The sequence below is a fragment of the Pollachius pollachius genome (genome assembly GCF_949987615.1).
Source record: "Pollachius pollachius genome assembly, chromosome: 3".
Classification (NCBI taxonomy): domain Eukaryota; kingdom Metazoa; phylum Chordata; class Actinopteri; order Gadiformes; family Gadidae; genus Pollachius; species Pollachius pollachius.
In genome coordinates, this window is record NC_136936.1 from 45,671,083 (window position 1) to 45,693,310 (window position 22,228).

General features: G+C 44.5%; 1 protein-coding gene across 1 annotated transcript in view; it reads left to right on the forward strand.

The window, feature by feature from the left end:
• Positions 1–2,396: 2,396 nt before the first annotated feature.
• The window catches only part of fgf14 (fibroblast growth factor 14), a gene marked incomplete at both ends in the record, with an annotated part of 91,676 nt that continues 71,844 nt past the window's right edge, over positions 2,397–22,228 (forward strand). The window contains one exon of the mRNA XM_079732745.1: positions 2,397–2,604. Within this exon, the coding sequence (XP_079588871.1) occupies positions 2,397–2,604 (208 nt within the window). The remainder of the gene's footprint in view (positions 2,605–22,228) is intronic.

Below are 22,228 nucleotides of genomic sequence, written 5' to 3' on the forward strand. Positions count from 1 at the left end.
CTTGACATGTAGTGTAAAGCAAACGCATACGGTGGTCATATAATACATCCAGGTGGACATTTTATTAAAGCAGTTTGAGAAGATATTGTGGCCCATTAATGAAATGTAGGTGATTCATTGTTATGAGTGGATTTGTAGGTTTGCAGAAATTAGTACGAGTAACGCTATTAAATCTACTTTATCCTGTATTATAGCGAGGTCAGCTCATTTGATTCCAGCAGAGAACATGAATCTCTTCCCCAGCCCAAACCTATTTAGTTCAGCATATGCTGAGCGACATGGCATTCATCCTTTCACATTAAAAAGAGGAGGTTCTGTGAACTCATTTTGAAAATAAACGTCATCGTGTATTTCTTAGATCTCTTTCATTTTTTACTAAACTAAACACTGTCCCTTAGTTTAGACTCATACATGCACGGCGCAGTGAGGGAGAACCCATTGCCACATAACTGTTTGTGTCTTCGTTAGTCTGTTATGGAAAACCTTGAATTCCCAAGGGAGACGTTTTTTTCTCCTCTTCTTTACAACGTGAACACGTTGTCAACAACAACACCGATCGGCCTATAGCCTTCGGTCTCCAGAGAGGATCCCACAAACCAAGCAGAGCCCAGCTTTGCCTGACTTCCAAGTCAGACTTACAGCCCGGCACATAATATACCAACAATATCACTTTAATAACACTCTTGTGATACTCACTCTCGATTAACCTCGCATGCAGTATAGGTCACTTTGCATATCTAAATAGAGGGGTTGTAAATTGTAATTATACTTCCTATACAAACTTACAAATTGAACCGAATGAAAATTTTTTCCCCTATTATAGGCATAGGCCTACCCAAGAACATTGGCATGCAGCCTAAATAATGGTCATTTGAATGAAATTAAAAGTATCAGTCCTATTTTACAAGAGATAGCGATTTAAATGTTTCGACTCCAGGGGGGTTGTCCCTTCTGGGCCACCATAGGGCTCGTTCTAGGTCGCAAAAACTAAACGAATCGTATTGTCATGGGAACGAATTAAAACGTACCAAATCCCTTCCGCTAGATACCACTTTATACAACACAATACACCTTTAAGTTTGGTAATAGCTGTTATTGGAAAAAACTAAATGAATAGATGCTGTTGGTGGGGTTAAAAACTGACTTCTCTCTCTCCCTCGCTCACTCTCGCTCTCTCTCGCTCTCTCTCCTCTCAATCTGAGACCTGCTCTCGACTGTTGCATCGGCCAGTGGGCTAATTCCCATCGCTTGACACACGCTGTCTGTCACACGCACGCACACACGCCGGCCCACCACCAGGTGTGCCAGAGCACCTGTGACTTAACGCAACATAGTGCCCATTAATAAAGATACAGAACATTAGGTTTCGCGACTACATTAACCATCATTTTATTAAAACACCAAATAAAAACAAATAAAAACGAATAACAACGGTGAGATAGAGCGTGAAGTGGGCTAAGGCGTATGGCAAATAATTTAATATTCAGTTATCGAAACCTGCTTCGACCACGGCTTCTGCGGATGGAATACGTCTTGATTTGTAAAAATAAATAAAATAAATGAGTGGTCGCCGGAATGTCTCAAGACAATAGACTCAATCATATCATGATATTTCTGGACGCATCAGCTATATGACGGCGCAGAAACCACGTGTTTACGTAATGGAAAGGCAATCTTTCAATTTAACCCCTCCTCCCCGTCTATTTCTAACAGAGGTCCGACGAGAGGAGAAATCCATGCAAATATTTTTATACAAGCGCACCGTACTTTTGGAGATGCCCGTGGCGTTGCAGTGAGAAGACACCGAACATCATCACCCCGCAAGAAAGAAACACACATACAACACACACTCCAGGAATTGGGACAGACAAGCAAGAAAGCAAAAAGCTGGCATCACAACGGCACGCTACGAGAGGGACTATACGAAATGAAAACTAAGGTTGACGGAATTTGACCTCGTCAAACAGAGGAGGGTTTACAGAAACAGGAGGACCTTGTGGACTTACAATGTGTTGTTTTGTTGGGGCTATCATTGCAGCAGTCTGTGCATAGGATGCATCCTCCCTTGGCTTTTGATGCTGTGCAGATCCACCCTCCTCTCCTCACAGTGATGAACTAATAGGCAATGATTTTCTTCTTGGAAATCGGCCGTGTTTCACTGTTTTCATGTTAGTTCTGTTTGTTTACCGGCTGCACGTCTCCTCCAGGTGCGACACATGCAATTTATATTAGAGTATATTTTCTATGATCGACTAGTTGAGGTGTCCTTCTTTGTACACCACAATAAGAAGAAAAAAAAGAACACCTTAATTGCGAAGTCTGACTGGCGAGAGCGAGAGAGTGAATTTTGCCACGTGAATGAAAACGCATAGGACTTGGAAAATACCTGTTTTTCTATGATACATTTCATAGCCTTGTCCTGGAGAACTGATCCAATTGTGTTATTATGCAACCGCAAGGATCTCATCTATATCTGGGTGTCTAAGCCACAGGATTGCTCTTCGCCCAAATCAATGTGGTTTCTTTGGAACATTTTCAGCAAAGGAACGCATATGCTGCAGTGTCTTTGTGGCAAGAGTCTTAAGAAAAACAAGAATCCAAGTGGTAAGCGCCTCAGCCTCGATGCCTACTACTACACTCACCCATCTCGCCTGTCTCCCTCTCCCTCTCTCCCCCGCTCTCTCTGCGTGTGAATCGATGTTTTTTATTCGTGTTTATTCGTGTGTTTAGTGAGGAAGTTTGTTGGTAAGTTTGATGTTAACACCGATAGATCGGCGGTCGTATGTATGCAGCGCTGAGATGCAGAGGAGAGGGGAAGGGGGGAGAGGAGGAAGAGGAGCAGGAGGTAGAGGAGGAGGAGGAGGGAGGGGAACAACTTATCCAGTGCAGCTAGACTATCGGCGAGCTTAGGGCACGCGTAGCGCACAGATTCAGGGGGGAGAAAAATGACCCCCCCCCCCTCTCGCTCTCTTCCTCCTCCTGCAACCCCGAGGGATACCTCGATCTGGTAACTTTTAAATGCCTACGATGTTACCTACGTGCTCCCAGTGGTGCTAAGACCGGAGATATGGGTATATGTGCTAGACACTAGTTAGACCACTGATATAGCCTAGTCTATGTGTGTCCAACGAGATCCTCCATAACCAGGTTTGCGTGAAGCGGGGCTCACTGCAGCAGCAGCAGCATCAGCAGCAGCAGCGGCGTCTCCCCCCCCCCCCCCCCCCCCCCCTGCAACACTTTTCTATGCAATGTGCTGTAGCCTGCTCGCTGCTGGTGGGTCTACTCCACACGCCAGCAGAAAGAGCCAGCCTACCATGGTTCTCTTGTGTGTCATAGGGAGCCATAGTGCAGTCATCGTTCACAGCCGACGGCGGGGCACGATTTCAGGTTTACTATACCAGGCCCGGATATTGAAGCAATTGGGGGGGGGGGGGGGCTGGATTATTTTTGGGGCTGCCGCACTAATGCATCCCAACCCCCCCCTCCTCCAATTCAACAACCGAGGAAATCGTAGCCCCGGTCAACACGCTGTGTGCTGTTGCGGTTCGGGAAATAGAGCCGGGTATAGTGGCACTCTGAAGCATTTGCCACCTTGCATCGTATCGTGCTGGATCTGCGAGTGATATTACAGCCTTTGAGAGGAAAACAATGATTATCTCAACAGGCTGTTGAACAAACGAAGCAAAATCCCCAGGTGGCCAGCTTGTAGCCAAACGCACTTGTTTAATTGTGGCTTTGAAGTTGGTTTAGTTTCCCCCCCTCCCCTCGACAATGCCACTGCAGTATAGTAGATCATCATCGTATACTACTGTGGATGTGATGGCTTGCTGATACGGCGAGAGCAAACGTCAGAAACACAACGAGGCTAGGGTAATTTATTAATCATTTAGCCAACAAGGTGCATTGTGAGCATCATAGAGTATTTCATAGTGCGGAGGTAAACAATGAATGAAGTAGACATTTATTTCGACACTCGGTAAAGAATCCTTTGTACGGTTGCAGCAAACAACTTCCTCGAGTCGCGCTTGCAGAGACAGCGTATCCCAATCTACACCTTGCAGTCAATCCATCACAACTGATATTCGCTGTCAGTCGTCTGAAACTGCGATTCCTGCTGTTTTCATCGTATGACGGATCCACACTGAAAGAGTCGTCTCTATCACACAATGATCTTGATCTGCGGACGAGGTGCGCACATTATCTTAAGAATTTGCGCTGAAGCAGCATGTTGTTTTGGATATTAAGTAGGGCAAGGCAGACTACATCAATGTATTGCACACAATAAGACGCTTACCCTTTTTGTTCATGCACACACACACACACACACACACACACACACACACACACACACACACACACACACACACACACACACACACACACACACACACACACACATAAACACACACACACACACACATGTTTATAACGTGTAGGGGTCGATTTTATATTGTAAAGTACAAGGTTCACATTTTGAGGTTAACATTTGTTTATAGTTTATCTTTCTTTCTTCAGATCACATTCACATCTATGATCATTGGTTTTCATTTACCACAGACTTCATACTTTGGTTAACTGTATTTTCCCTGGCGTATCAGGTTCTTTGGGGAAGAGGTTATGTGTGCATGCTTCAGTGGTGTGCTAATCAAGCCCCACTACTTCAAAACACATTTTCCTCTGATTGACAACCACAGATGACCAAATACTGTGTGTATTCCACAGGAGCCATATGAGAAGCTGGACTAGATGCTGGCTCAAATCATTGACGTGATTTATGAACTCATTAAATTGATTAACTGTAATCATAAACTGGTGAGTCATTACAAATTGACCTCCCCCGTCCCCCCATTGCACTTCTGATCTGTGCGCCGACATATATGACCCCAAACCTGACCGCACTGCATCATTACCACTCAGTGTTCGCTTTCATTACCATTTAAAAAGTCTCTTAGTGAACTTTCTATCCCTTGTGTCACATCTTTATGGTTGTGATGTTTTCTTTTTCTTTTTCCCTTGCATGATCTTGGCAGCATCTCGCAGAATGAACCAGTTCCCGCTAAGCCATCCAGAATGATCTGGCTCTCAGAGACTCGTCTTGAGCCGTCGCCATGACCCGTTCATTTCCCCCCGCGTGTCCCATGCGATGAGAGAAGGGTCTCGGAGAGCGCCGTTAATTTAATTAAGTAATGAAGTAGCTGAGTGGGGCTGCGTTCAACGCCTGTAGCCAGTAGCCGGGCACTAATGATGAGCGAATGGATTACGGCAGAAGTTGTCATCGCTATACTTTTGACAAATGTTCCCCAGGTCCCGACAGGTTAAGTTAATATCACCGACCTCCCGTCGGGGGACTGCGATTTGGCAAAGTACAGAGAGCAGAAAGAGTCGTGCTCCTATTGGCTACAGCCAGTGATTGCTATATATCGTGATGTTGTGTTTATTTGTCGAGCGCACTAGAAAACAAATGTTGCAATCGAGTGCTCCACTCCACAATGAAACCAAAAAAAACAGACAACGAGATAGTTCAGAAACTCAGAAGGACCGAGCAACCAAAGCAAAGTCCTAACAAATTAATTAAGTTATGAATAAAAATGCAGTTAATATGGAAGCATCACGCTTTTCTTCCTTAACATTATGATTATTATGACAAACCAGCAAAGCGGGAAAAACAGCCTGGAAAACAGATGCAGACACATCATAATCCCAGCCATGGCATGTCATACACAGCTATTTTATTATTTAGTGTTTATACAAAACAAGGGCTTCTGCATGCCCAAACCTTGCAGAGCGGTCTAATTTAGGAGGTGGAGGTCTGTGGGGGCCTTCAGTCTACACCTGGTAGCAACCAGACCTTTTCGGTTCAACACGTTAATACATGTTGTAAACCAGTTTTACACCACCGCTCACAAGATGCCTAGAAAGGTCACCTTTCCCGGAGGCTCACCGAGATGTCCTGGGCATATTAACTTAATGCTAGAGCTAGCCTTGTTGCATAAGTAGAGGATACACGTTAAACATACCCAGACTGCGGTAGGATAGCTTAAAGTCAGTTGGCAACAAACATTGTTTTTTTTGTTCAATCTGTCATGCAGCACAATCTCACTTCCAAGTTTCTCTGGATCAAAAGTCTAAATGCATCACAGCATGCTGACGATGGCCGCACTGTACTGTATGCTGGGCATCCATTACACTGCCAGTTGAGAGTGTGTCACGTGTGCAGTGAATGAAAACCAGGGTCTGCGTGACAGAGCCTTCAGCAGGCGCTGCAACACCGGTTGCTCTACATTTCTATCTGTCTCCGGAGATAGCATGAACAACAACCCCCCCGCACCTGCTCACACTCTCCTGCAGCCCGGCCTCCGGTGTATATCGGACAAATCCAAACGTATCGTCTCGGCAGTTACAAGTCGCAGGATAAGCTGTCCGCCTATAGCGGCCACCGGAAAGACGCAGAGCCTGAAAATGGTGTTGATGCTTGGGAGCTCTGGACGTCCACGCTTCTCCATGTGATGGACAGAGAAGGGGACAAGAGAGTGGGCAGGATGGTCTCTGGTGGGTTTGACTCACGGTCAAAAGGTTCAGACCCCATTTCCCTGAAGGCGTCCTTGAGCAAAGGGCTCACCCTGGAGTCAGGATGGATATTAGCAGGAAGGATACAGGACAGCAGGATTAGAAATTCTCCAAACTGTACACACATTCACTTTTCATTAACTCTGGGTTACAAGTTTAAATCACAATTATGAATACAGCATGATCTAGCATATTTAACACAGGGTATAGTGGTAAACTGCGATGTTTCTTGGCACAGGATTTAGCGAAATGAATGCCACTGTGAGCTGTTATCTTTCTCTGAATGTGAGACAACAACAAAAAAAGGGGTGCTGTTGTTTAATAATGTTAGAGGGTTGTTAATTTATTTGTCACCCACACATGCACTTGTTTAATTTGTACCGACAAGGATTTTTTTCATCAGTCACCAGCCACAAGTGTAATTAAAGGGGTTAAAGAAGACTCAAACAAGAACTCTGACAATTAGAATAACGACAGGGTTGGCTAAAAATAACTTCATTCCACGGCACCCACCAATAGCATGTTGCTAGGTTTCATACAAAACAATTGGCCTCTGATTCTCTTTTTTTAATCTTCCTGATACTTATGAATGGGAACTCTAGCAAAACGTATTTATGGATGCATTGATTTAACTGAGATATATATGTTGGAAAAAAGGTAAACAAAATATCTATTCAATCACACACAACTCGAGTACTAATAACTCAACTATATAAGCGGCACATAGTAACTATACCTGTAGCACTTGTGTAGCAAAGTGTTTCATTGCAATGACACAATGCAACAAACCGTGAGTGATGATAGCAAAATATGCTTTAATTTATCAAGTGCTTCTTTCTAGGGACATTGTTAAGTTATGGATGACCAAAACGTTCCTGTGTACCGGCGGTAGCCTCATGTGATGGATTCGTCCGAATAGGGTGAAGTCCGTGCGATGGGCTGCGTCTCAGTATCTGTAGATGGTGTCGTCGCAGGTCAAAGAGAAAACACGGTACCATTCTAATCTCATTGAGCATGATAATACCGGCGGCATCATCACTTTGCAGAGTAAATTAATTTGGGCTGTTTCTGTCATGCTCAGGAAATATGACCCTCGGACGTGATGTGATTCAAGTCTGCCTGTCTGTTATTTATTCCCCCTATCCACCCCTTTCCCGACCCTATGGGGAGGCAATCGAGTTTCCATACAAATCAGGGCAGCAGAGAGGGCACGGAGAGAGACAGCGGTCATGATAGTAGAGAGAGAGAGAGAGAGAGAGAGAGAGAGAGAGAGAGAGAGAGAGAGAGAGAGAGAGAGAGCGAGAGAGAGAGAATGCAAGGAAGAGAGAATGAGAGAGAAAGAGAGAATGAGAGAGAAAGAGAGAATGTGAGAAGGAACGAGAAAGTGAGCAAACCGAGCAGAACGACTGAAAAAGAGAGACAGAAAGAGACCAGAAAGAGCCGGAGGGGAAAGGTGTAACTGCGAGGGGGTAAAATATGTCTCAAGTTCCTTCAAACAACAGTCCTCTCATAGCAAGAAAGTCTCTGTCAGCCCCGTCCGTCGTCTCCTCAAGGCAACAGGAGCCTATGCACCAGTGTCTACAGAGAGAGAGAGAGAGAGAGAGAGAGAGAGAGAGAGAGAGAGAGAGAGAGAGAGAGAGACCATGCAGTCCTGGCACCTTGCCTCGTAGGGTGACTGTGGCCGCAGGACCCACGCTGGGTCATTTCACAGGCTTTTGGGGGGAGGTGGGAGGCTAGTCCCTGGCCTCGATGGGTGGCCTCGGGTCCAGGTCCCAAGATCATGGAGGCGGTTGCTGTTGTTCTAAGTGATGCCATTTTTCTTCTGATGCTGGCTCTATCCTGTAACAAGTTAGGTGAATGTATGTGTGTTTCTCTGTGTGCAACTTCATCTGTATGTGCTTCAATGAGCTTCATTTTGTCACTGCAAGGCAAGGCAACTTTATTTATGTAGCACTTTTCATTCACGAGGCAGACTAAAGGTGCTTGACATAGAAACATTGTCATACAATAAAATAAAATAATAGATGAGTAAAAGAAAACATAGGCAAAGTAAAACAAATAGTTAAAATAGATAGAATATAAAGGCAAAGCATATTTAACTTTATTTTCTGTTGTTCCTAAATTGATTTAGTAATTTACAGCTATAAGGTGTAAAATCTCCCTCAACCAGTTTGGGACTGTTTAATATCCAGAACTCTGTCTGGGCAGCGGTTGATGTAGATGGCCGTGTCCGACAAAGGGTTGAACTTCTCGTGCACTAGTGTTTGCAGAGCTACAGTGGGGCAAAAAAGTATTTAGTCAGCCACCAATTGTGCAAGTTCTCCCACTTAAAAAGATGAGAGAGGCCTGTAATTTTCATCATAGGTATACCTCAGCTATGAGAGACAAAATGAAAAAAAAAAATCCAGAAAATCACATTGTCTGATTTTTAAAGAATTTATTTGCAAATTATGGTGGAAAATAAGTATTTGGTCAATAACAAAAGGTCATCTCAATACTTTGTTACATGCCCTTTGTTGGCAATGACAGAGGTCAAACGTTTTCTGTAAGTCTTTACAAGGTTTTCACACACTGCTGCTGGTATTTTGGCCCATTCCTCCATGCAGATCTCCTCTAGCGCAATGATGTTTTTGGGCCTTCGCTGGGCAACACAGACTTTCAACTCCCTCCAAAGATTTTCTATGGGGTTGAGATCTGGAGACTGGCTAGGCCACTCCAGGACCTTGAAATGCTTCTTACGAAGCCACTCCTTCGTTGCCCGGGCGGTGTGTTTGGGGTCATTGTCATGCTGAAAGACCCAGCCACGTTTCATCTTCAGTGCCCTTGCTGATGGAAGGGGGTTTTCACTCAAAATCTCACGATACATGGCCACATTCATTCTTTCCGTCATACGGATCAGACGTCCTGGTCCCTTGGCAAAAAAACAGCCCCAAAGCATGATGTTTCCACCCCCATGCTTCACTGTAGGTATGGTGTTCTTTGGATGCAACTCAGCATTCTTTCTCCTCCAAACACGACGAGTTGAGTTTTTACCAAAAAGTTCTATTTTGGTTTCATCTGACCATATGACATTCTCCCAATCCTGTTCTGGATCATCCAAATGCTCTCTAGCAAACTTCAAACGGGCCCGGACATGCACTGGCTTTAGCAGGGGGACACGTCTGGCACTGCAGGATTTGAGTCCCTGGCGGCGTAGTGTGTTAGTGATGGTAGCCTTTGTTACTTTGGTCCCAGCTCTCTGGAGGTCATTCACTAGGTCCCCCCGTGTGGTTCTGGGATTTTTGTTCACCGTTCTTGTGATCATTTTGACCCCACAGGATGAGATCTTGCGTGGAGCCCCAGATCGAGGGAGATTATCAGTGGTCTTGTATGTATTCCATTTCCTAATAATTGCTCCCACAGTTGATTTCTTCACACCAAGCTGCTTACCTATTGCAGATTCAGACTTCCCAGGCTGGTGCAGGTCTACAACAGCTCTTTGGTCTTGGCCATAGTGGAGTTTGGAGTGTGACTGTTTGTCTTTTATACTGATAAGGAGTTCAAACATGTGCCATTGATACAGGTAAACAGCCTCTTAAAGAAGAAGAAGTTACAGGTCTGTGACAGCCAGAAATCTTGCTGGTTTGTAGGTGACCAAATACTTATTTTCCACCATAATTTGCAAATAAATTCTTAAAAAATCTGACAATGTGATTTTCTGGATTTTTTTTTTCATTTTGTCTCTCATAGCTGAGGTTTACCTATGATGAAAATTACAGGCCTCTCTCGTCTTTTTAAGTGGGAGAACTTGCACAATTGGTGGCTGACTAAATACTTTTTTGCCCCACTGTATGTCTCGGCTGCACAGTTCACTTTTGTTTTCCCCAAACAAAATGTTTACATTTTACTGTTCGACTTTGAGCTGAAAATTTGCTGACACTTTAATAGATTTAATTTGAGACATGCCTCTACTTTATTTGCAACATTTTAATCTAGTCAGTTAGTATCGGCCATGGTTAGTCATTGTGCGATACTTTGCTGCTTAAATTTGCAAGGGAAAGACATGCAACATATTCATATCCTGAGTAGCCTTTCATCATTGTACATACATTTATGTAACCAGCTTCGAAAGTCCAATTCCATGATGCCAAGAAAAGATAATTCTCATTGCCATTTATTGCTCTGAAGTTGAATGGTTCCATTTTGCCTTGGAGTATGAGGTTAACTTGCCTTTTGAGTAACATTTCTGTCAGCTCAATTGCGGCAACATTGGCTTCTGCATTCGATGTTGAATCTGCGATGTTGACAGTTTCCACAAAGAGTCACTCATGCACTAATGACAGGTTGTTCTCTACGAGATGCATCCAAAGGCTAGTCTCCTATTAGACTGGAAGTTAATAGCATTTATTAGTGAGCAATGTTTCTCTTCCGACGTTCCATTGTAGCAGGTCTTCAGTGATGTCTCATTGATCACCTTGGAATAAGTTCTACAAATATGACATTTGTCAAATTATAATTGCTCGAGGCATGTCTCCAAAGCAATATTTTTTTATTTGAATATTGGATGGTTTGAAGCTCTTCTCTCCGTTAACTCCATTTCAATGTAGCTTTACGTCTCCATCGCATCGTTGATTTTGCTCCAATGTATGTTTTATGAATCCGGTTGAACATTAAGTGGGAGCGACCACATGGTCTGAATGGCTGATGTTTACATGCCGTTTCATTTTACAGTGAGACGCTTTCTCTGTGTTTCCGAGCATTCAGTTATTAAGTGAGCTAAATGACTATAAATAGAAACACACAAACAAAAACACAAATGTTAACTTACACATAGAAAGAACGCTCTTTCTAGATGTACGTTGATATTTGGGTATAACAGATGCTACTTGGTATATCAAATAAAAAAGATTCATATTGAGAAATATGTGAGAACTACAACATTTTGATAAGCTTCTTTGCAAAGGCACGTTTGAGACAGAAATAACCAGTTGAAGAACACTGGTGTAATGCGTCTGATGGGAATAAAGGCGATCACTGCATCGGACAATGTCACATTCCTCTTGCTATGCTATCAGTAGATGATCCCGGTGGACAGTTAAGTGAACTTGCACATCCTCGTTGGGCTGAAGTAATTTATTTGGAATAACTGGATGGGCTCAGTGGGAAAGTTTGGCCTCAACTTGTAAATGTGAAGCCGATGACAATTATTAGTAGTTTTCAATATTTGTGTCTATTAAACACACACATGCACGCTTGCACATACGCACGCACGCATGTGAAACGCATGCACACACACACACACACACACACACACACACACACACACACACACACACACACACACACACACACACACACACACACACACACACACACACTACATAACAGTAATATGCCCCTGAATGGCATCATTGTTATTTCATTGCTTTGATGGAGATAAACCTGACTTGGCTGCATTTCATATTTATATATATCTAATTATGCAAAATACATAAGATTGCCATATTAAACAACAATGACACTAGCCATGAACCTTCAAGGAATAGTTGAAGGCCTATACAATGAGAAACCAGTATAATGTCAATTTTTCTTTTACCTATAAATACTATGTCTAAACCTTGTTGCATCCCTCTCTCTTTGCCTTTCACAGGATTTTAGAGAATGGATCCTCTCAAAATAGACACTGCACCACTCTGTTTATACTGCTCGTTCACAAGTTCACTCATCACAAGAGCTGTTTAACATCAAGACTTGATCCATCCGGCTTTGGTATTGTGATTTAGTGGACCAGAAGTTTGGATAATAGTGGGAAGGGTCCTGCCAGAAGTTGATCTTCATTGCCAAACGATAAAGGCAAAGGCGAAGGAAGTACTTTTGTGTCCAAGTCAAAGATTTTAGTGCAGGGAGTTAAAGAGAGATTAGAGATTCTGCAACTTTTGTTTTAAGGTGTGCTTGGGGTCCTCTTTCCTCTCTCCTCTCTCTCCATCTTCAGAGCGAGACAAAGGGCTGTCTCTAAAGTCTGTCTCTCTGAGAGAGAGAGAGAGAGAGAGAGAGAGAGAGAGAGAGAGAGAGAGAGAGAGAGAGAGAGAGAGAGAGCGAGAGAGAGAGAGAGAGAGAGAGAGTGAAAGAGAACATGAGAGAGAGAGCAGACCTGAGTCTGTGGTTTCTGTCAACGGTCCATTGCAGCTTAGTGTCCCAGCTTTGTGTCAAAGGTGTTTAAAATATTAAACTCCTGTTGTCGGAGGTGAACCGAGTGGGTTTTTGCGGGTCACTCTGTGCCTCTTCAGGCTGTTGACAAGGGTAATTTAGCAGATCTAAAAGCAGCAAAGTATGGCTCCCCCCACTCGGTACCATGCCTTGCCCATTCACTGGCTGTGGCTTCTGTGGCACACCTTGTTCACCACATGAAGAGGAAACATAAGAAAGTAATATTGTCTAAAACAGTAGTAACACTTGAAAGTGCTCAGATTCTTATTTTGTTGTGATTTTGTAGCTTTGCAAGTAAGTAGTTCTTTATTTACATTTTTCAAATAAGCATCTGTTACTTGTAGTGTTTTGGTTTCTTTTCTAATGCCTTGTTGGTAGCAGGCTGCTGCGCATGTCTATCTCAGCTAGCAAGATGCCTATTTAGTCCTGACATTGATGCGTTGCGCTACATATATCTTAGCAGCTCATCACCATCCTACCAACCGGCTAGCCAGCTAGTTTATTCGCGACACTTTTGTGTTATGTCCTCCTTAGCGAGGTATTGGTGTCAGTCATTGAGGCACTTGGCAGGGTTGAAAGTGTCTCCTCACTGTTTTAAAGCACCTTTTGCATACAGGCTTCGTTATGTCAGTGGGTTCACCATCAGCATCGGCTCTGTAGACAAGGCAGTCCCACGGGAGACTTCGTCAGTTCATTGTGTTAACCAGTAAATGGCGTGAAGTACAGGACAAAGATAGACATGCAGTAGGCTACACGCCTTCTGTACAATTACCAACCTGCGAAAGGAATCACAAAGGGGTTTTCATTTTTGGAATTGCAAGAGTGCAGTAACTCTTAACAGTAATCTTGTGATGTTATTAGTTGATTTTAAAAGGAAGGTTACCCAACACTTTTGAGTACCAAACAAGACTTTTTGAAATATATTGACTTTGATTAATGTTACTGTAGAGTGCCGTTTAGAGAAGGTGCCTCATACTTTGAATTCATACTTTGAATTTATACTACACTAAGTTATTGTCTTTTTATCGTTTGAAATTGATTGAATAAAAATATTTATGTTTTCAGCTGGTGAAGAACTATGAACGGCCTTTGTTTTGTAAGAGTGCTATATAAAAATCGACTTGCTCTTAATGTCTCTTAAATTTCCACCTGAGCATCCTTCCACCAAAGATGGAGCGTAGCTCAGCTACAGGACTATTCTGCCCGCTGTCTGTCCAGCCTCTGTTGGTATCGGAGAGCTGCTGGAACAATCAGGAACAATCACTTCTTCCTCTCATTGGTCAGAAACATTTACTCTTGCATTTGATCTCTATTCAAATACACAGACACACACACAGACACACAGACACATACACACACACACAGACACACAGACACACACACACACACACACACACACACACACACACACACACACACACACACACACACACACAATATCCTCCGGGGCCAATGATACTTACATTACAGTAGCGGTATCGATTGAGGAGGTAGACACACACACACACACACACACACACACACACACACACACACACACACACACACACACACACACACACACACACACACAGATATAACAACGTTCGACCCATACCGTCAGCGGAAAAGCCATCCAAACTCATTCACTCATTCGGCCTGTCCTTCTGTTTGTCTGTCTTCCTCCGCCCCCTTGGAGGTCCTCCTCCCTCTTCATCATTCATCTGCACTTTGTACCCGCCCCCTGAGGCCCCTGTGTTGCTAAACCACAAAGGACCAATGTCTCATGTGTTGCTGAACCACCAGGGACCAATGTCTCTCATCCCTCTTGAACCAACGTTCTCCTCGTTCTCCTCTCATCCGTTGCTTCGGCCGGGGCCGGATCAGCGATGCACTGCTCTGACGCAGACGCCGCTACCAATTTCACTTTGCAAGTGCGTGTGTGTGTGTGTGTGTGTGTGTGTCTGTGTGTGTGTGTGTGTGTGTGTGTGTGTGTGTGTGTCTCGTCAGCACATGTTGCTTTACTCAGAAAATTGCATTCGCAAACAGTTGAAGCCATGACTATTTTGGCTTGCTTGTATATCTACATTGAAAGGATTTGAACAAATTAACCGATTTCCATCTTGACTGGATTAAAAATCCTTGTATTTTTGGTTTCCACACTTCAGGTGGAAGGTGGACGCATACATGGATGAAATTGAGTAAGAAACGTTGCGTCACGTAAGGTGAGATCTAAAAAGTAAGCTATCTCTTTAGCTTTCCTCAGTGTAATCAAGGCAGCTGTTTAACCTCTTGACAGACACAATCCGTCCCATAATAAATTATCTTTCAGGGTGCCTTTGACCCGTTTGCCTTTGCATTTCTATTCCACTGAGTGCCAGTGGTCGTGCCTCACCCTCACCTACCCCCCTTGTCACTGCAGGGTTGAACAGCTTTCTGCGTAAATGAACTGTAAGGTAATGATGTTTCCAAGCCATCGTTCAGGACCAGGATGCCGCGAATTGTGTTAAAATGAGACCAGAGCCACGAGGAGAGACATGATATTTGCCCAGTGACGTTCACCAACCGCTGCACTGCAATGGAACCTCTTAAGCACTCCAATAAAAACTACAGGCTTCTTGTAATTCATCAAAACGGTTGTGAAACATGTTAGACTTGCAGTGCAACTCCCTATGGTTTTGTACATTTGACCCAACCAGAATAAAACAATACTTGTATAGATATTTCAGCTCTTTAGGATTCGTAAACCTTCGTAAACCTTAAGCACATTATTCAGAATGCAACGCGTCCACCATTCAGATCTGCCGCCCACCATGTCACTGACTGTTGAATCATCGTTTAGAAAAATGCCTTTTCTGCATGATGCATACACGTCTCGTTCACTTAAAGGAAAACATTTTCAACCTGGACCCTATTTTGAGATCATTGTGGGTCTAAGGGACTAATGCAGAATAAACTTACTGTGAAACAAGCTGCAATCTAATCCCTTGGGGCAATAACATTGCGTCACCGTACGTAAAAAGCTTACTCCCACTATATACTTACATTATGGAAAGGTTCCCTGCAGAGAAATTCAACTTGTTTCTTTACCTTTCGCTTTGGTCCGGACTGTTCTTCGCTGTGTTCAACCAAGTCTCGCCCAGGAAGAAGTCTTGCGAGAGTTGAAGTGGTGGAGGATAGAATGGCGGAAATTGAGTGAGAGCTGGAGGGTGCAGAGTTTGTTGTATTGGACTCCAGAAAGATTAGTGTTATCTCACTGATTTGGGCAAGGGAGAGTTGAGATTGTAATGGAAATAGGGATATAGGCTGCAACAATGCAACAATATATTTCAATGCAAGAGTTGTCCTTGAGGGACTAGGTTAAAAAATTGTTGACCGTATTAGTCCCTTAGACACAAAATGATTGGAAAATGTGGTACAGGATGAAAAATCTTGAAGTATTCCTTTAATAAGTTTTGATTTATAATTCTGTTTATGAGAGGAAACAGGCTATACTGGATTTTTATTTCATTGCAGGAAGTTGGTCACTAAGGTAGACACACTTTCATCTTTATTCTCCACAAAAACAAACTTTGTTATATTCCATGGTTTGTCGCATTGGTCTCTCTCTCTCTCTCTCTCTCTCTCTGTCTCTCTCTCTCTCTCTCTCTCTCTCTCTCTCTCTCTCTCTCTCTCTCTCTCTCTCTCCTCTCTCTCTCTCTCTCCATCTATCTACCTTCCCCTCCCAAAACCCCTATTAATTCCTTACATCTCTCTTTGCACATTCCATGGTCAACAGTTCCGCTCTCTCGCTCACCTTCTAACCTCTGCTGACAGAGGTCTCTCGCCCGTCCCTTCCATTCTGCTTTCCCTTTGCTTATCCTCACTAAGTTCAGTTCCCGCACACACACACACACACACACACACACACACACACACACACACACACACACACACACACACACACACACACACACACACACACACACACACACACACACACACACACACACACCACACACAATTTGTCTTCCCTTTCTTGTAAATATACACACACACAGAATTATTTGTGGCCATTTGATTCAACTCTGTCGGTTCTTGGCTCCAGCCAGGGGTCTGAACAGAGCTGGAGGTTGTATGGTGGTGAGGGTATGCTGAGTCGATTTTTGCTGCAGTGCACCAGCCAGTATTGTACTGATGACTCTCTCTCCTCCCCTCTCTCTCTCTCTCTCTCTCTCTCTCTCTCTCTCTTTTTCTCTCTCTCTCTCTCTCTCTCTCTCTCTCTTTCTGTCTCTCTCTCTTTCTCTCTCCCTCTCTCTCTCCTCCCCCCTCTTTCTCTATCTCTCTCTCTTGCTCCTCTCTTTTCTTCTGGCTCTCTCTCTGTCTCTCTCTTTCTGTGCTTGTGTGTCAGTCTCTCTTTGTCTCTCTCTCTCCCTCTCATTTTTTCTCTCACTCTCACTAGACATCCACGGGCTTGCTTCTTTCTCTCGCCCATGCTGTTTGTTGTTTTGAATCTGTGGAACACTTCCAGACACTTTTGTAGTCATAAAGAAAGGAAAAGGGAGTGAGGAAAAGAAGAAAGGAGCCGTGGAACCTCGGCGCAAACGCTCAGGACTCATCCATCACAGCCCGTTGCCTTGCACTGGCTAGCCGGGCCATTTACATGGCTTTGGAGATATCTCTGAGATGACCTTTCCCCCAAGTTCCCATGTTTAACTGCTTACTTTCAGTCTCATCCCCATCTCCATCTTAAAGCCAGTCAGACAGATAGTTCCTCTCCCCCTTCCCCCCTTCCCCATGGCCCTTATTTCAGAGAGAGAGAGAGAGAGAGAGAGAGCGAGAGAGAGAGAGAGAGAGAGAGAGAGAGAGAGAGAGAGAGAGAGAGAGTGTGACATGGGGGGTGACTGAGTAACCTCAATGTAACACTGAGTGCTTTGCTGCCTGCGAATGTTGTTTTTAGCTCATCGCAGCTGGCTGTAGACATTAAGGCACTCAGGTACAACATGCCTGAGAAAAAAGGACCGCTATAGGGCCAGAGAGCGAGAGGGGGGTAAAGACCAATTCGGAAACGACTGTGACACGGTTTTGTTTGTTTGTTAGCTGGAAGAAGGCCAGAAATAGCACTCTCATGCCAACTTTTATTCTTTTGAACCTGTACCCAAAAGTAAACACAATAAAAAAATAATGCGACACCACCACTTGCCAAAGCGACAGTTCCAACTGTTCATTTTCCTCTCTCTCTTTCTCTTTCTCTCTCTCTCCATCTCTCTCTCTGTCTCTCTCTGTCTCTCTCTGTCTCTCACTCTCTCTCTCTTTCACTCTCTCTCACTCTCTCTCTTTCATTCTGTTTCTCTCTCTCTGTCTCTTTCTCTATCTTTCTCTCACTCACACTCTCTGTCTCTCTCTGTCTCTCTCTCTGACTCTGACTCTCTGTCTCTCTGTCTCTCTCTCTCTCTCTCTCTCTATCCATCTTTTTCACTCCCCCCTCCACGATCAGGTTAATACTTCACTGGTACCCCTTACTTGTACAACTGTGGCCCTGTTCTGCTGAGCACCCTCTAAAGGACACATAAACACCGCATTCATAAGTCACACAGATTAACGAGACACAGGTGGGACTCGTCCATTGCTCGTTAAAGATGAAGTCAAATCCCCGCCTGCCAGGGGCCACTTTGACCCTCTGGTGCGATGACTGGACGCCACACTGTGAGACGGAGAGAGGATGGCGACATGTGGTCAAGCCGCTTTCATAGAAACAGTGCACGTCAGATAAAGTCTACTACTCTCACGGTGAGCTATTCGACAGGGCAAGGCTACAGCCAGTCCTTTTTTGTCATGGCTCTAATCTTTTCAGATTCAAAGGAAATTCCTTTGGAGTGAGTCGAGAGGTCACATAACATTCAATAGCAACTTTGTTGTTCACTCTGAAAGAAACAACACCACGACACAAGAATGCCCTCGCAATAGGAACACAACTGGACAATGTCATTGAAACTCTGGTCCTCATGTCCTCCCTCCTGGTGGGTAAACATTGATTCATTTTATCCATCCCCGGTGGACAAAATGGTGGAAATCAGAAGCAGCTGTTGTCGACATTTCATACATTGCGCTTGTGGGTGGTGAGTGAGCGATGTGTTTCTAGGAATTCCACTGTTGGCTTGAGCTGTTGGATGACGTCCCGTCGAAGCCAGCAAAAGGGCAAACGATTAGGTAGCGCTGCGTAGTGCTGTGTATTCCCAGCAGAACGTTCAACCCAGCCGGGTGACGGTTTGCGGTGGGATACTCACTGAGACCGCGCTTTCCAAGGTTCTTCAAAACAACGTTACCTTTCAGCCCCGTGCCCTTCCCACAGTACTGTTTTGTGGTTCCCCTCTACCACTGAGTTACCCCAGAGCAGCAGTTGACGTTTCTGTCGTTGAGGTTATCTCCAGCCAATAGAGAATGTGTCCAGGCTATCTGTGGCCCTTCGCTATCTCTGTGTGTCGCAGGCTCTGGTGGCTGATCTGAAGTGGGGGTGACGATTTGATTCTCTACGTGTGCTCTGTATCTGTGTGTGTGTGTGTGTGTGTGTGTGTGTGTGTGTGTGTGTGTGTGTGTGTGTGTGTGTGTTTGTGTGCTGTGTGTGTTTTTCTCTGTGCTCGTGTGAATGTGAGTGTGAAGTGTTCCTACACTAGCAAAAGTGATGCCTCGATATGTGTGTATATGTGTGCGTGTGCGTGCGCGTGTGTGTGTGTGTGTGTGTTTGGTGTTTGGGTGGGATGAGATGGGAGGGGTGATGGGGGGGGAGTGGGTCTTCAGGCCAGGGTGAGAGAATACCTCAGCCACGAGACCGTATTGTTAAAACAGTTATTCAGGCTCCTCGGACATACTTAAGACTCGGTCAAGAAAACTTTTTTTTCAACTTTTTCGAATAGTTTGTTTTTTCTCAAGTTTCTTAACGCGGCCAACACATGGAGACCGAAACGATTATCCAGTTCATGGAGCGGAGTATTCGCAAAGCTCTGAAGAATGAGGTCGACTTTGGTAAGTCCCTTTAGAGAGTGCCGGATGAAAGATGGAGGTGTCTCAAACTCTGCCTATCACAGCTCCACTGTCACCCTTTTAAAATAGCAGACGAGACTGTGATTCTACTGCAGGTGAGATACAGATATGTGAACCTGGTTGCTAACTTTTCGTTGAGGGTTCAGAGCTTGCAGTTCCTTTTGTTCACTGAGTCTGTGTATAGTGAAGTCGCGGGCAGTTTAGTGGACAAACGCGGGAGCTGGCTGAAATGTTGACAAGTGGGGGATGATTGTGATGTTGACACTCTACACTATAGACGAACAAGAGATCGTGAACCAAAGAATGCAAACTTTGCTCCACTTTGAAACGTGAGCAGGAGAAAAACGTTATTGATGCAGTCTGCTTTCTATAGCAATACAAATAGTTGCTGCATTGCAGATGGTCAAACCTGAAGGTCAAATTTCGCAGTGTGTGCTTATGGGTGTTTATGCAGTTTAGGTAATACATCGTAATGTAAAATACTGTATATACAGCACATGGTGGGGTCCTGGCAAACTCCCTCTTTGAAACACTTGGATGGTTTACGGTTGCATGGAGGGAGAGGGCTCAGTTTTCCTTGAGTTTGCAGATGAACTGCGGGTTTGCAGTCGAACTTGTGTTTCAAGAAACAAGAAACTGCAGGTCTGTACTTCATGGCTTTTGGTGCACACAGGAGACTCTGGCTCTTTCCCTCCATGTTTCATCTTTTAAGCCTCCCTTCTGCTTTTGATCTGCCCTTTTCTCCTCTTATACATTACCTCCAACACCTCCAAAACAGTGTCACACGCGAGTCCGACTAGAGAAGCATATGGACATTTTTTTCCAAAGTTCTGTTCTTGTTTCTCTAGGTCAAACTGTGCGCTAGAGGTGGCATACTTTACAGGGTGCGCGCACACACACACACACACACACACACACACACACACACACACACACACACACACACACACACACACACACACACACACACACACACACACACACACACACACAATCACCTATATGCATACGCACACGCACACACACATACACACAAACATACACAGACACATATGCACACACACATACACACGCAGAGGCATATGCACACACAACCACATAAACAACACACACAGAGACGCATACGCACACACACACACATACACACACACACACACGCACACATATATCTGGCTCGTTCTGCTTTGCGATTAGCAGAGTTTAGGGTCATTTCTTATCCCGACCACCCCTGGCATCATAGCAGGGATGTCGTTACTTAACATTGCCCTCCCATACAGCCCTCTGCCGAATACGGCGGCCTCAATAGAAAGTGCCAACAAAGCCTGGCAGTCACGATCTACCAATCTCGAGAGCAAACCTTGATGGCTGCCCTTTGTGATGCTTTTGAACGGCAGCACCTTGCCTCACACTAGACTAAGTGGAAAAAGAGCTCCTTTCAAAGTTATGTAGAGCGCTGAGAGCAGCTGATGTCAGAGAGACGCAGGCGATATTCACTCAACTGATGGAAGTGTTTTTTTCCTGTCGTTTTAAGGATAAGAAACCAGCAGCTGTTTACGGAAGCCATGTAAGCCATAGACTGTAATGGCCAAAGCTCCTATTATATTCAATCATTAATATGTTTTTTAGTGAAATACAAATTCAAATGGGATCTGTCGTAAAACATTACATGGAGCTGAACCAGACACTGAGATCCTGTCTAGACTATTGGCCATTGGAGAGAGAGGAACCACATGAAAGTCCCTTCCACCGGGGCTTCACAAAAAGGTGGTCATGGCTGTCGCTTGATGTAAACCCCCTTTCACAGCTTAGCGAGCACAGACAATGGGACACATTTGTCCTCCACCCTCATCACCAACTCCCTCATGTTCCTTGTATCATCTTCCGCAAACAACGCAACATAAAAAGGACCGCAATTAGTTGGTAATGTGCAGCAATACATCATCCATAAGGCGGGTGAGATGGATGCTAGCCGTGGCTCCGATGGTCTGAGGGCCCCTTGGGGAATGAGGCGTTGGGCTGTTGTGGTGCCCGCGCTGTCTGAGCACCACAGAGAGACCTTGGCAGCGCAGGATGCCTTGTTTGAGGGAGGACAGAGAGAAAGAGAGAGAGAGAGAGAGAGAGAGAGAGAGAGAGAGAGAGAGAGAGTATTGTCTGTGAAAATCCTAAAGGCCGCCCATTATTTTTCAGCTTCATAGATTAGAACCTACATCTGCTTCCTTGGGTCGTACCACGGTGGTAGAAACTTTGAAAGCATGAAACCTATTTGTGTTTGCTTTAATTGAAGTAGTTTGTGAACGAATATATTTTAACCGACTCAAATCATTATTTGAAAAAACATAGGTTAGCTTTGTTGGTCAGAATTGTAGAAGCCCATCACGGTAGCTGTCCCCATGGTGTTCTGGGGGGCATTTTGGGGAGGGTACTTTGTCGACGGTTGAATCCATGAGGAAAGCGGACGCTTATGCATCCACCTCTG